The 17236-nt window shown below is 40.0% G+C and overlaps 1 protein-coding gene across 1 annotated transcript; it reads left to right on the top strand.

The window, feature by feature from the left end:
* Window positions 1–3123: 3123 nt before the first annotated feature.
* Window positions 3124–16853, top strand: LOC146369744 (uncharacterized). The gene is made up of 9 exons (XM_084910736.1): window positions 3124–3181; window positions 10695–10796; window positions 10913–11080; window positions 11205–11222; window positions 12022–12523; window positions 12650–13462; window positions 13565–13929; window positions 14320–16495; window positions 16712–16853. Exons 1-9 carry the CDS (start codon window positions 3124–3126, stop codon window positions 16851–16853), a joined length of 4344 nt encoding a protein of 1447 aa, XP_084766862.1.
* The last annotated feature ends 383 nt before the right edge of the window (window positions 16854–17236 follow it).

Below are 17236 nucleotides of genomic sequence, written 5' to 3'. Positions count from 1 at the left end.
AATCTTATAAAGTTTGTATCTGTCTTGTGTGAAACTTGCATGAAAAGCATATAAGAGTGAAAACAGATATAAGATCCCTTGAAAAATTATATAATGAAACTTGTATGTTTTGGATACTTACTAAAACAATGTATGAAAGTAATGAGAAAGTGGCCACTTTCATGAGTAAATCATGTAAGCCTTATATGATTTACTCATGAAAGTGGCCACTTTCATGAGTAATCACATATAAGTTTTTACTATTTCTTTTCCATATGGGAAGGCTTTTAAGGGAGCTTTTTGAGCAACCTGATAACGATGAATTACAATAGCGCAGTGTAGAACAAATAAATGCATGAAGTAACTTTTCAGCTTCACAATGAGAAAGGATGTTTCTAATTTTAAGGATATTATTCATGTGAAAAAGGCAGTCCTACATTTTGGTTTTGTCATGGTCTGAGTGAGTGGTGTTTCTCCACAGTAACATGGACTCCACCTCTAGGCGGAGCCCTTATCATTGCAGCTCCTGTCCACATCTGGTGGTGATCTAACCGAAATCTATTTAAGACTCACAACTAGTCTTTGCCAGTCTTTGTCCACTTTTCTTACAGGCCTCCTTCCTGGCTATAACCTTGCTTACCTGGTCACTGGTCAGTTCTGGGAATTTCACACCACTGGTTCAAGCTCTGTTTCATTGCTCTTCGTCTGCCTGCCCTCCTGCCATAAAATCCTCAGATCACTGGATCACTCAGGCTGGATTTGCAATCCATGCTCAGCCCTTCTGAATCCTCACCTCACCATTCCACCCTCATGTCACGCTCCACCTGCAAGCGAATCAGCCACTGGCAAGCCATTCAGTTGCCTTACCTCCCCAACACCTTACTCAGCATTCCAGTGACATTTCTCTCCCTCTGCTTTAGTGACCTCTACCCGCAGGCCACAACTGCTTCCGACTCACATTTAGATTCTTGTAAGCTCAGGAAATACTTTTTAAGCTCAGGAAATACCTACGTTTCCTGAGCTTAAGTATTTTACCTTGTGTTTCTATAAATAAAGTCTAATTGAAAACCTACCAGTTTTTGCCTCTGCCTGCATCTGCATTTTGGTCCATTTTCACACACTGGCCTTTGCTGCCATAACAGGTTTATTGTGCAGACAGAAGGATATCTTTTTCAGATTGAATGCACACCAAACTCCAGGATTTCTCACAGTGATACTGGCAGCTAAGGAAATGTGATTTAGAGTAAGTATCTCCTTAGATACTGTGCTTTGAAGAAACACAGTATCTAACAAGATCTTTTATGATATTTAGTTCTGAATATAATAATCTCAGTGTTGTCTGTATTTAGAATTATGAAATCAAAGCTCATCTACACTTTTGTGTCTTTAAGACATGTTTATGGTTTAATTAATGGATTTGTATCACTTGTCTTCATTGATAATTAAAGCTGAGTATCATCTGTGTAGCTATGAAAATGCAAGCTATAGTTTTTAATATTATTGACTAAAGGAAGCATATGTATTTCATAAAATGTAACGTCTTGCAAAATGCAAAATACAACTTTTACAGTTCCTTCAAAGCCACTTTTAAAATTATTAAATTTTAAAACTTAAATTATTTCATAAAAACATTCTCACTTTAATCACACAGTTGCTGTGTATATTCTGCCAGTTTGACAAATTAGAAAGAAGCATTTAGGCTCATACACACAAAAAAGACAAATGACGCGCAAACTGAAGTTCACAAAAAACTCAAATGCAGACATAAGTCTGAATGACACAAAACAGGAGACAATTGTCATTCATTTCATTTTAGAAATGTAAGTCATTGTTCACTCTTTTTTGTAGCATTAAATGCTAAATGAAAAACGTGTGGGACATGTACTTATGCCATGATTTTTTTCATAAGAACAAACAGCATGTTTGGACTTCAAAAAAATCACCCAGTCTTGAGGTCACCTGTTCAGCATATAATTCAGTTATATATGTCTGTGAATGTTCTCAGTCGTCCAAGGAGCTTCGAAAGTGTCTGGATTTCTTTAAGATGAGGAGTGAAAGAAGCCATCTATGTCCATGGTGAACAACCCAACCATCTTTGAACAAAGGCGGTGGTTTACAGCATCAACTGTCTGCCATCTGTAATCCAGTTTTTAGATCCCTTCCCAGACACCTTAACACCCACTCAATGCTGGACCATTTGACCTCAGTACATCGCATGATAGGGTGGGGCTAGGTTTCACAATGGGTTCACCTGAGACCTTGGTTGATTGTGACCTTACTCCGTTTTCACACCTTGCTTGTGTGATTAGGTAGAGGATCAATAGGGGGCCCATGACCCTCTTGGGGACACTCCCATAGGGCTTATCTAGAACTCTCTCTTAGAACTGAAGAAGCTTCTTGGATTAGAGGTGCAACTCCAGATGCTTTTCTTTTCAAGCTCTTAGAATTTAGTCAGATAGTTTTTAATGTAAACATTTGACAATATATTTTAGTACACCTAGCAAAGAGGAAAAAAATGAGTGAAGAAGAGTAATTAAAAAAAATTTAAGTTATCAAGACAAAGGCACTTGCAGAGACACTAAAAGAAATCATTCTCATTCCATTTTCAGAAAACTATGATTGTTTTCTCATTTTTTCTTTTGTTGTACTTTGTCTTTTTCATAGAAACAAAAACAATCTATGTTGTTTACAGAAGGCTTGGGTAATTTCTGCTGCCACTATGATTTAACAAAAGAGGAAATAATTCTCTGAATTTCGATGCTGTAAAAATCTAAACAAATCCAGTCCTGTTTGCCTTGCTTCTCCTGGCAGAACACCAGTGCTACGTATTTTACGTTTGCCTACTGTGCTGGAGTTGTCACAGCTGCCGGGGTGAGCCATGTGGAAATTATTAAAGGACTCAAGATGCAAGCACTACTGATGTGAGGGAGCTTTATTTAAAGAGTGAACATACAACAAAGGTGAGGGTGGCGAAAACAGAACTGAAAACCTAAACTGGGAAAACGAAACAAAAACAAACCTGAAATCTTGAGATATGAAACAGCGCTAAAGGGAGATGTAGAAAGATGCAGGGAAACCACACAGACAAACCAGCAACGCACACTAGAAAACACAGGGCTTAAATACACACAGGGCAATCAGGGAATGGGAGACAGGAGGGAGACACAACTGGGGGACATCAGAGCTGACGAGAGTGAGGGAAGTAAAACAGAATGCAATAACCTGAGACACTGACCTTTAAAATAAAACAGGAACTCACACATGCAAACACACAGACTAAGAAACACAGACTTTACACAGAGGAACACACAGGCAGGAATGACTAAACACTTAACTGAGGAAGAACAGAACCAAAAACAAAAGACCTAGAAAACCACAACCAAAATACATCACAATAATAGAAAACAAAACGCTGGGTCAAAAGACCCAGGACTATGACAGGAGTGCTGTCTTATAGTTGAGATTCTTTGCAAATAGACATTTTTTAAAAAGGAACAAATATAAATGCATCAATATACACAGCTTGTGTTATACAGCTGGTTATGGATATACATTTAAAAAAGTAACACTAGGGCTGCTCAATTAATCGAATTTTAATCTCGATTACGATCTGGGCTTTCAACGATCATTAAAAATGACTGAGCCGATTATTAGCCCCTCCCTCGTGCTTTACTCTCGCGCTGCTCCGTGTGGCAAATCGAGCGCACCTCTCTGCATTTCGAACACATGTCACAACAATTAAGAGCAGCGGTCCCCAACCTTTTTTGCGCCACGGACCGGATTATGCCCGACAATATTTTCATGGACCGGCCTTTAAGGTGTCGCGGATAAATACAACAAAATAAAACTAGTACCGGTACCGAAAAAAAGAAAATTTATTCATAACACAAAAGACCAAGGAAAACCGAGTAAACGATAAAAACGATAACAAAACCCTGAAAACTATACATTTCACACCTGAGCCTCAACTCTCGTAGCCCGGTACCAAACGACTCACGGACCGGTACCGGTCCGAGGCCCGGGGGTTGGGGACCGCTGATTAAGAGGACCCGAGGGAAGCTCGGAAAGCTAAGCAGAAGTTATTTGGAGAGGAGAGTGACTGCCGTTGGTTGAAAAGAGAGGTAAAAAAAACTTCAGTGGTGTGGAAACATTATGGGTTCGCGGAGTCAGACGTGGATCAAGTAGAGAAAGTGTGTAAACTTTGCTACAGTGTCGTAGCTGCACCACAGAGCAACACTGCAAAGTTCACTAAACATAGATGTTTACATTTTTCATTTATTTTTTATATTGCAAACATTTGCACTGTTATCAGTATTTGCACACTATTTTATATTATTTTTTGACAATCTTTAAAGTCATTATTCAATACATTGTTTCATCATTTTTGCCATAATCGAGCAGCCCTAAGTAACACTACTACAAATTGCTATTCTAGAGAGATTGAAAAGTAAAGACTACTATTACTACAAATATTGCCATGACCTGGATGACTTGGAACCTACACAGACATACAAATGACTATGTCTGCGTAGGTTAAAATGCAGATAGACATTCAATAAATAAAATGAGGAACATCAAATAAACAAAAAATAAAACAGGCCTTTTCTTTATGTATTTAAAAAGTAAGCAAATTCTTCCTTTTTACAAAAATGCTTCCTAGAAAGTAGGTAATGATTATTACTTAGTTCAAGTTATACTTTTCCAGCCCAAGTTTAATGATGTCTTTAGAATTATCATGAATTAACCTTTACTTAGAGTCAACTGGAATAAGTGATTGATAGAGGGAATTTCACTTCAGTCATCAAACAAGGTGGAGGAAAGGAGTTATATTTACCTGCTGGATAGTTATAAGTGTAAGAAAATAAGATTTCATTCATAGGCTATGGAGCAGTTATGTTACACTAATCAAATTATTATGGTGACATATTCACAGGGTGATCTACTAACAGTGCATTATAATTTGGATGTAAAGTTCACTTCATTAATAGATAGCATTCTGCCAGGAGGAGCCCAAAGTAGCATCTCAAAAAAATGAGCAGATGAGATGAATTAGATGAGGGCGCAAGTAGATTAGATTAGATGAAACTTTATTAATCCCTCAGGTGGGTTCCTCTGGGAAATTCAGTAATAACCTATTTACAAAAATAAGAGTGTAAGCTCAGGTTATAGATGTGTGCATCTCTCAGAAACAGTGAAACAATTTAGATAAACAAAAGGAGAGTGAAGAAGAATTGATATGAATTGATCTATTTTGATAGAGCTAAGGATAAGTCGTCTAATAGAAATTGTTGGTCACTGTGTGTGAAATCCTGAGGACTGTGACTCAGAGCACAGGAGAGCTGCATTATTACAGATAATTCCACCTGAAATCAGTAACAGTTGACCTAGACAATACATACACACAGAGGATAACCAGCAACTTGTGGGAGGACAGCTGAAACTAATCACAGACTAACAAGACAGGGGAAGCAGAACTGAACCCAAAACACATGAGACAAAAAACTATCAATATATGACAGGAAATAACTGACACTGAAACCACACACACACACACACACATGTTACACACTGAAGGACGACAGGGTTCATTCAGGTGCACATGAAGGTTTATTGCGCTGAAACACAGCAAAACAATTCAGTGTTACTGGTGGCTTCCATTGTAATAACTGGCCTGTGTTACTTTTGTAGCATTACGTGTAATGGCCCTGTATTAATCAGCCCTTAACACACAAAGAAAATGACCAGTAAGCAATAGACAACATAACATGTACTGGCTGGTCTATTTCCTATAACTTTAACTGAAACCAGCTAACAGTTTCCTTTCACATTACTGATGGAACAACACGGTCACGGTTAGGAGCCATAATTGAATGTATTGAATTTTGATGATCACTGGGTTTTTATTTGTTTGGTTGTTATGGAAGTCACGTGGGTGCTAGCGGTGACATAAATGGGCGTTGTCAGTCTGTCATTCACTGGTTTTGATTTTGACAGAGAGGAGGGCTGGGTAGCGGTAGTTTTTGTTGAACGCTGCACAACATGTTTCGCCTTGTTACATTAGAGCCTGTGATGTTTTAAGAGTCTGAATCAGGAGCCGATGACATTACTCTGTAAACTCTCAAAGTACTTTAATAAACAAGCAAACAATTCCACCTCTCGCATTATTGCGTAAAGTTGACAGCGCGTCAGGCAAATAGGCAGGCTCCATCCCCGGCCTCTAGCGACTGTGGAAGTCACTACAACGTGAAACAACTCCCTTATTCGCTCACATTAAACACCATATAAACAAGAATTACACTCCAAACATGTTAATTAAGCATCAACTTTACATAAATGTATGTAGTGCTCGTATATTGCTCTCACCTGAAACACAGTAAAACAATTCAGTGTTACTGATGGCTTCCATTGTAATAACTGGCCTGCGTTACTTTTGTGAAGGATTGTTTTGCCAGTTACCCGTTTGGCTGAGCCGCCACAGCCACCTACTGGCGAAACTAAATATCGCCCTAACATAACATCAGGTGGGAGCAAATGAGCTTTTCGCTCTGTGTTATGATGCAAACTATTGTCACTATGGGCACGAACACATAAGGAACACATCTGAGACTTGTTCTTAATGCTCAAAATACGCAAACACCCCCCCCCCCCCCCCCCCCCCCCACACACACACACACACACACACACAAGCTTGACACAGGCAGAAGACCAGGAAAGTGAACTTAGCCTGATAGCCAGAAGGCTAAATAACAATACAGAACCAAAATATAAAATGATTAAAACATACGGCCTACAAAAAGGGCAGCAATGTGGTGCGGTGATTAGCACTTTTACCTCACAGAAAGAAGGTCCTGACTTTAATTCCACCACCTGGCTGGGGCCTTTCTGTGTGCATGTTCTCCCTGTGTTTGCGTAGGTTCTCTCCAGGTACTACGCCTTCTTCCCACAGTCCAAAGACATGTAGCTGGGGGTTACTCTGGTTAAGTTAATCATTAATTCTAGATTGCCCATAGGTGTTCAGCGCTTAACTGACTTTGATCAGTGGCTGTTGATCAATGGTCATGACAATTTGCATAATAATGATCAAAAACCTCACAGCCCATTGTTCTCAGTAGTGCTAGTTTTGGTCATTTTGCCGACGTACTATTTATAAAGCTGGGGAAACCTACTGTCAGCTGAGACTTAAGAAGTCACTTGGATGGGAAACGTTTTTCCCACTAAAAACGCTACGTCCAGATGAACAAAATCAATTTTCTGGGGATCCCAATCTTATATATTTTTCTTTAAATACAAGAGAAAGTGATGCATTTCCTTGAAAACTGTTTTCAAAAACATGAACCACACAGGCTATAAATTGCTAAAGCTACCCAGTCATATGCAAGTGTTAAGGCCAATGTGCTACCCACCTGCCACTGGGACAAAACTTTCAATACAAGATCAGTAAATTTAGGTCTGGGTAATGTGCAATATCACAAACTATGGTAACCCCTTATTGAACACCTTTTGGATACAGCTAAGACTCAAGTAGCTTAAATTCATAGAGTACAGAGGAAGTCTGATGAAAATAGTGCTACGGGTTCAAATATTGAGGGTGAGCACAAAAAACAACAATTGGTCCAGGAGAGTCGGTCAAACAATGATTTTAATGAACACACGCGTGGGGAGATGAACACTGCACACAGACAGCATCGATCTCCGCCCAATAATACACAAGCAGTTGTTTTTATAACATCAGGGTATTATTTATGATGCCCCCTCATGCGTCAAAGCAGATACAATACATGCATAAGTTTCAAAACCACAAATGTTCTGTTGACGACTTTTGACACATTTAAAATGACATCTTCTCCGTCTCGAGGCCAGGTGCTTCCTATTAATCTTCTAACTCTCGCTTATCTCCTGGAACAAACTGTCCCTTATGCAAACATAATCTTACAGTTGCAAGGTTTTGCAAACTATTATTTGAACTCTTACCTAAACATGAGTCTAACTACTGTTTGTGTGTGTGTGTGTGTGTCTCGACCTCAAAATGCACTCGGCCTCACCCCGCCTGTTGACGCGTCTTTATTTTTATTTATTTATCCAGGTAAAAAAAAAATCTCATTGAGATTAAAAATCTCATTTCCAAGAGAGACCTGGCTTCTGACCTTTTCCCAGACAGAAGCTCTCTGTGATAGGTGTAATCATCTTAACTAAGAACATGTGTAATCTATTGAATAAATGCTTTGATGAAATGATAATTAATGTAATGGTAATGATAATGGTTATGAATAGTAGCAGTAAAATATTTCCCTGATCTCCACAACAGCTATTGAATAACAAGAATAATCATAATCTAAAATAAAAACATCCTGCATGAAAATCAGCCCTCTTTGTTGTCCCTTTATAGATGCACAAAACACACACAACAAGAGCCAACATAAAAAAAACAAAAAAAACAAAAAAACATGACGTGCATAGGGCAGGGGTGTGTGTGCCTGTGACACACACGCAGACCCGATACAAAGAATATCTTATGTTTGATTTTCAACATGCTATTATTAAGATATAAATGGGTTTTGTCACAATAAGAGAGGGTGCGGCAAAGTCATCAAAAAGCAGAACTGTGCTGTTTGGGAAACAGTCCTGTGTTTGCTATTGTTTAACCTATTACACTAAATACTGTCAAAAATGTTAAGCTTTTATTAGAGTCACAGTTTCATCTGTACTTGGTGATGTGTCAAAGTAACACATTATTAGCAGACTGAACAAAGTGCAAAATATACTTTTCAATTTATGAAAAATAACAAAAATGTTTGAGCTAAAATATACTTAACTACAGCAATCGAGTAAAAGCGCAGTTCCTTCACTGTACAAATGTTAATGTGATACTCAAGGTGAGACTGCTGCCACACCTGCTGCTGCAGCAGTTTAAAGCATCTGTCTGATTAACTTCCCTGAACAGACCGGTTACCTGGTTTATTAACATTGCAGATTAGCAGGAACAACAAAAGTACAAGTGAGCCAAACTGTGCAATAAAAAAGTGTGGGTATATCAGTCCTTCATTTTGTTCAAGGTGGCCAGCCTTTAAATATAAGGTTTGGCTGTTTGTATCTCAGTCACAGATTTGCATTGATTATGGCTTTAACTACATGTAGACAGAAAAGCTTCAATGGTTAGTGCTTCTTATAGCCAAAACTTTGTTTGCTGTGCTAAGCCTTTAGAAAAGAGCAATGGGGAATAAATGCATAATTTAAAAGATAGATGCAGCAATATCTCCCTAAACTGATAGTGTTTCCGAACTCTAGCTTAAATTGTCAAAAGGTTTTGAGGGGTAATTCATGTAGTGTGAGGTAGGAAATATCTCACCATGACTATTCATTCCATATATGGAATGAATAGTCATTCCATATATGGAAGCTGGCAGAGAGTATACTCTCTGCCAGCTTTTATCAACAGGTATTCATGGACTCATCTTAATTTAGTGAATAAAGAAAAGCTAAAGATGTATGTTAAGCAAAAATAGAAAAGGGTCAGTGACACATCATAGTTTTTCATTTATAATTTGTATAAAAAGCAGTTGCATACCCTTTTTTGTTTAAATGTGCAATTGAACAAGGGTGTGGTAAAGTGCACTAGCAGAATGATTTGACAAAAGAGGAGATGAGCGTCTGATGTTCATGCTGTAAAAATATAAACACACCCAATCCTAAGCTCACCTGTTCAGTATATAAAGTGTAGGAGTGCTCCTGAGATTTAGTATCACAGTCCTGGGAAACTAATCTGCAAAACTGACCTGTTCATCACAATGAAATTGACTACTCTGATTCTCCTCTGGGCACACTCCAGCACTGGTAACTGGACTTTTCTTATTATTTAGGATCTATCAGTAGGAAAATCGATTAATGCATGTGATGGACCCCCCCCCCCCCCAAAAAAAAACAACAAACAACAAACAAACAAAAAACAACAACAAAAAACAATAAAACAACAACAAAGATACACACACACATGCAAAAAAACAGGAGCCTCACAGAAAGAAATGCCATGATTTTTGGAAATCTTATTTCCTTCTTTTAGTTTGCAACTTCTGTTGCTGATTCTGTTTGCAAAACTGATGTGAAAATCGTTTAGTTTGGCCAAATTATTTCCCTGAGCGGATTAGGTCTACTTCATGTTAGAAATGAGGAAGAGCAATTAACAAATCTACAGAAAGTGAATTTGAAATGAGCATGCTAATGGATATTAAGATTCATCATTCAATAGAAACTCATATTCACTGTGTGGTGTGATGTGAATGTTGTAACCTGTTATCTTGTAAACTGTTTTGGGTGTGCTTTGGAAAACAGACTTAATGCAGAGATAGCTTGGTGTTAAAGTTTAACCTTAATGTTCCATAAGAGCTGATCTAATCTTGTGGTCAGATTCTTTTCTCGCACTAGGTGGTGTTACACATGCCATAAAAATGATAACATTTTAAATATAGTTTCACAAACTGTCAATGTTTGACAGTTTTTAGAGCAGGCTTCCATGGTGTAAATTATCCTTAGTGTCCACTTTATTAAAAAATATTTATATATGTTAAAGAGATTAACTGCATTTCACCAATTTGTGTACCAGCCTAAAGAATTGGAAGAGATAAAGTCTCATTAATAATGTCAGTTTATTGGGGCATTTCAAAAACCTGTAATCTTTCATTTTAACTTCAATCCTTTCACTGTTTCTCTCTTGATTGCAGCTGGAGCCCTTCTGTGTCAAACCTGCACAGATAAGACATGTTCAAGCACAGTACCACTTACGTGTTCTTCAGGGACGATGTGTGTTACAGCTACTATTTTAGGTCATCTTTTCTTCATATTATTTCATACACTTCAGTAAATTTCAAAGTACACAAATACATTATGTGTACTTTCCCTCAACATTAATCAAAATATTTAAATTAATTTGAATTTGCAGCTACCTCATCTGGAAATACAACAACGGAAATCTACAAGGCATGTGCATCTTCCTCCCTGTGTCCAGCTACGGGCTCTCGGACATTTTCAGTTGACCTGGGTGTTCAAAGTGCTCTTGCATCTGCCACGTGCTGCAACACAGATAACTGCAACTCACAAACTCTGGCTGGTAAGCACAAATCAATAAGTGTTTTATTAAAGACACAATAACAGAAAGAGATAAGAAACAATATTCTGATATCTGCTGAAATGTTCTCTGTTGTGAATTGAAATTATGTTCTTTTCTGTTTCAGCTCCTACTCCTCAGTCAAGTAACGGCCAGCTATGTAACATTTGTTCCAGCCCTTTGTGCAACACTCCAATACAATGTCAAGGAGTGGAGGACCAATGCTTTCAATCAATCAGTGAGTCTTCATCATGTTTTTTCAAAAAAGATAATCTTAAAATTATTTTTTCTGCCTAAAATAACTTCAGCGAACATTCTTTTTATAAAAGGAATGTTGGTTGAATTTATTTTAACAGCCAGTGGAAGAAATACTGATAAAAAGCATTTTTTCAGATAAAAAGCCTTTTATCAGTATTTCTAAAAAAAATATTTTGAAGTTTAAATCTTTAAAGATGACTATCAACATTTGATCATTAATCACTTTATTAAATGTTACAGATTTGACTGCAACACAGATATATTAGTTAGCAAATATTCCCCAAACTGTTATTAAAAATATTGTAATATTTCTAGTATGGAAGTATTGATTAATCTGACAGTTATTGTCATGACTAATTATTTGTTTAACACAGCAGCTGAAAAACTAAATAAATGTCCATCAAAACAAGAGCCAAGGAAAGAAAATACACATGAAAATATCAAGAGTAGCACTTTGATTTCTTGTTGATGGAAAAATCAGTTACCTGCTCTTATCAATTATACGTTCTTTTACCATTTGACATGTCTTATAACTTGCCAAGTGGCATTTAACTACAAATTAAACTGAAACGGTATATCAGCAAACAGATTTTTAAGATGTTTTGAGTAATGCTTGAAAAATAAAGCTATATCATGACATCATAACATAAAAATATCTGTAATTTTTCAAACTGTTTAACCTGCAGTGAACGACGGCACCAAGACTGTTCCAGCTTATGGCTGTGCATCTACAAACCTGTGTGCAGCTGCTTCAGGCCTACATTTTCTACCTTTCGTGCAGAATGTTGGTACCATAACAAGTGGACCAACCTGTACTTCACCCACAACAACTGCAGCACCGACCACAGCAAGAACTGTGGCACCAACAACAACATCTGCTCCAAGCAAGACAACAACGTCTCCAACCACAATAACAGCTGCTCCAACCACAATTACAACTGCTCAAATAACAACAACAACTGATCCAACCACGACCGCAGCGGCATCAACCACAATCACAGCAGCACCAACCACAACAACTGTGTCATCAACAACAACAACAGGTGCTGCAACCACGACCACAGTGGCACCAACAACAACCACAGCAGCACTAACCACTACAACAGTTACTCCGACAACGACAACAGCAGCACTACTTACAACTATTACACCACCAAGCACAACTGCAACAGCACAAACCACAACGACATCTAAGACACCAGCATCAACGTTGGTTGCATCAACCACATCAAACGTTGCTCCAACCACAATAACAACTGCTCAAACGACAACAGCTGCTCCTACCACAACTGCAGTGGCACAAACCACAACAACTGTGTCACCAACAACAACAACAGGTCCTGCAACTACAACATCTAAGGCACCAAGTACAACTGCCGTGACATCAACCACAACGACAGGTGCTCCAACCACTATAACAACTGCTCAAACAACAACAACAGCTGCTTCAACCACAACCATAACAACACCAACTACAACTGTTGCAGCACAAACCACAACAACTGTGTCAACAGCGATGACAACAACTGCTGCAACTACAACATCTAAGGCACCAACTACAACCACAGCTGCATCAACCACAACAATAGCTGCTTCAACTACAACCCCAGCACACACCACAACAACTGTGTCACCACCAACAATAACAGGTGCTGCAACCACGACCACAGCAGCACCAACCACTACAACAGTTACTCCGACAGCGACAACAGCTGCACTACTTACAACTATTACACCACCAAGCACAACTGCAACAGCACAAAACACAACAACTGTGACACCAACAAAAACAACAACAGGTGCTGCAGCTACGACATCTAAGGCACCAACTACAACCGCGGTGGCATCAACCACAACAACAGCTGCGCCAACCACTAAAACAACTGCTCCAACAACAACAAAGGCTGTTTCAACCACAACCGCAGTGGCACCAAACATAACTGCAGCAGCACAAACCACAACAACTGTGTCACTAAAAACGACAACAGGTGCTGCAACTACAACATCTAAGGCACAAACTACAACCACAGTGGCATCGATCACAACAGCAGCTGCTCCAACTACAATTGCAACAGCACAAACCACAACAACTGTGTCATCAACAACAACAACAGGTGATGCAACCACGTCCGCAGCGGCACCAACCACGACCGCAGCAGCTCCAACGACAACAAAAGTTACACTGACAATGACAACAGCTGCACCACTTACAACTATTACAACACCAAGCACAACTGCAACAGCACAAACCACAAAAACTGTGTCACCAACAACAACAGGTGCTGCAACTACGACATCTAAGGCACCAACTACAACCGCGGTGGCATCAACCACAACAACAGCTGCGCCAACCACTAAAACAACTGCTCAAACAACAACAAAGGCTGTTTCAACCACAACCGCAGTGGCATCAACCACAACTGCAGCAGCACAAACCACAACAACTGTGTCAACAGCGATGACAACAGGTGCAGCAACTACAACATCTAAGGCACAAACTACAACCACAGTGGCATCGAATACAACTGCAGCTGCTCCAACTACAATTGCAACAGCACAAACCACAACAACTGTGTCACCAACAACAACAACAGGTGATTCAACCACATCAGCAGCGGCACCAACCACGACCGCAGCAGCTCCAACCACAACAAACATTACTCCGACAATGACAACAGCTGCACCACTTACAACTATTACAACACCAAGCACAACTGCAACAACACAAAACACTACAACTGTGACACCAACAAAAACAACAACAGGTGCTGCAGCTACGACATCTAAGGCACAAACTACAACCACAGTAGCATCGATCACAACAGCAGCTGCGCCAACCACTATAACTACTGCTCAAACAACAACAACAGCTGTTTCAACCACAACTGCAGTGGCACCAGCCACAACTGCAGCAGCACAAACCACAACAACTGTGTCACCAACAATAACAGCAGGTGCTGCAACTACAATAACAACTGTTCCAACAACAACAACAGGTGCTGCAACCACGACTGCAGTGGCACCAACAACAACCACAGCAGCACTAACCACTACAACAGTTACTCCGACAACGACAACAGCTGCACTACTTACAACTATTACACCACCAAGCACAACTGCAACAGCACAAACCACAACAACTGTGTCACCAACAACGACAACAGGCGCTGCAGCTATGACATCTAAGGCACCAACTACAACCGCGGTGGCATCAATCACAACAGCAGCTGCTCCAACCACAACAACAACTGCTCCAACAACAACAGGTACTGCAACCACGACCACAGTGGCACCAACCACAACCGCCGCAGCACCAACCACAACTGCAACAGCACAAACCACAACAACTGTGTCACCAACAACAACAACAACAGGTGCTGCAACTACGACATCCAAGATACCAGCAACAACGTTGGTCGCATCAACCACATCAAAAGTTGCTCCAACCACAATAACAACTGCTCAAACAACAACAACAGCTACTCCTACCACAACCAAAACGACACCAACTACAACTGTTGTAGCACAAACCACAACAACTGTGTCAATAACGACAACAACAGTTGCTGCAACTACAACATCTAAGGCACCAACTACAACCACAGCTGCATCAACCACAACACTAGCTGCTCCAAATACAACGACAGCACACACCACAACAACTGTGTCACCAACAACAACAACAGGTCCTGCAACCACGACCACAGTGGCACCAACCACGACCGCAGCAGCACCAACCACAACAACAGTTACTCCAACAATGACAACAGCTACACCACTTACAACTATTACATCACCAAGCACAACTACAACAGCACAAACCACAACAACTGTGTCACCAACAACAACAACAGGTCCTGAAACTACGACATCTAAAGCACCAACTACAACGGCGGTGGCATCAACTACAATGGCGGTGGCATCAACCACAAAAACAGCTGCGCCAACCACTATAACAACTGCTCAAACAACAACAAAGGCTGTTTCAACCACAACCGCAATGGAACCAGCCACAACTGCAGCAGCACAAACCACAACAACTGTGTCACCAACAACGAAAACAGGTGCTGCAACCACGACCGCAGTGGCATTAACAACAACCACAGCAGCACTAACCACTACAACAGTTACTCCGACAACGACAACAGCTGCACTACGTACAACTATTACACCACCAAGCACAACTGCAACAGCACAAACCACAACAACTGTGTCACCAACAACGACAACAGGTGCTGCAACTATGACATCTAAGGCACCAACTACAATCGCGGTGGCATCAACTACAACAGCAGCTGCTCCAACCACAACAACAACTGCTCCAACAACAACAGGTACTGCAACCACGACCGCAGCAGCACCAACCACAACTGCAACAGCACAAACCACAACAACTGTGTCACCAACAACAACAACAACAACAGGTGCTGCAAGCACGACATCTAAGACACCAGGAACAACGTTGGTCGCATCAACCACATCAAAAGTTGCTCCAACCACAATAACAACTGCTCAAACAACAACAACAGCTGCTCCTACCACAACCGCAGTGGCACAAACCACAACAACTGTGTCACCCATAACAACAACAGGTCCTGCAACTACAACATCTAAGGCACCAAGTACAACTGCCGTAACATCAACCACAACAACAGGTGCTCCAACCACTATAACACCTTCTCAAACAACAACAACAGCTGCTTCAACCACAACCAAAACGACACCAACTACAACTGTTGTAGCACAAACCACAACAACTGTGTCAACAGCGACAACAACAGTTGCTGCAACTACAACATCTAAGGCACCAACTACAACCACAGCTGCATCAACCACAACACTAGCTGCTCCAACTACAACGACAGCACACACCACAATAACTGTGTCAGCAACAACAACAACAGGTGCTGCAACCACGACCACAGCGGCACCTACTACGACCGCAGCAGCACCAACCACAACAACAGTTACTCCAACAATGACAACAGCTGCACTACTTACAAGCATTACATCACCAAGCACAACTGCAACAGCACAAACCACAACAACTGTGTCACCAATAGCAACAACAGGTGTTGCAACTCTGACATCTAAGTCTCCCGCTACAACCACGGTGGGATCAATCACATCAACTGTTGCTCCAAACCCAATAACAACCTCTCAAACAACAACAACAGCTGCTCCAGCCACGACCACAACATCTTCAACAATGACAACAGAATCTCCAACTACAACTGCAGCAGCACCAACCATGACCACAGCACCACCAATCACTACAACAACGACAACAAGTTCTCAAACCACAACAACTGCAACACCAACCACAAGTAAGGTTCCTTCAAATTCAACTACTGCAACATCAAATACTACTGCAGACCCAACCACAACAACAGCTTCAATCCCAACCACTATTTCTTCAACAACAAAATCCACAACGACAACAAGTAGCGCATCTTCTGCCAATTTGAATGTTTTCCCTTTTGTACTGGGACTCTTTGTCTTCACCCTCTATTATTAAATTGGAAAATCACAGATGGAAATCGCATAATAACCCATAAAACTGTGAAGGCACATTTTTAATGTCAATGTTTACTTCTTCTCTTCTTGTTTTGTTGGGATTTAAATTTCATAAAATTCAGATGTGATTAAAACAGCTTGGGTAACGCTGAGGATAGATAACTATTTAACACACGATTGCCCTTTTCCCAGTGACTTATAAAGTGTAATATATATTTACTTCGAAACGTATTTATCTATTCATTAAACTCATCATCCAAATGTCTTGAATAAATGTAATAGTGTGCAATAATATAAATAGAAATATACATGCATATACCCATAACTAGTTATTTGGGGATTTTTGTTATACATATATATCGTCAGTTTTATGTTACAACAATT

This window comes from Perissodus microlepis, chromosome 17 (assembly GCF_051167445.1).
Source record: "Perissodus microlepis isolate ML-2025 ecotype Zambia chromosome 17, ASM5116744v1, whole genome shotgun sequence".
NCBI classification, from domain to species: Eukaryota; Metazoa; Chordata; class Actinopteri; order Cichliformes; family Cichlidae; genus Perissodus; species Perissodus microlepis.
The sequence above is the reverse complement of the archived record's forward strand: the minus strand, read 5'-3'. Positions and strand labels throughout refer to the sequence as shown.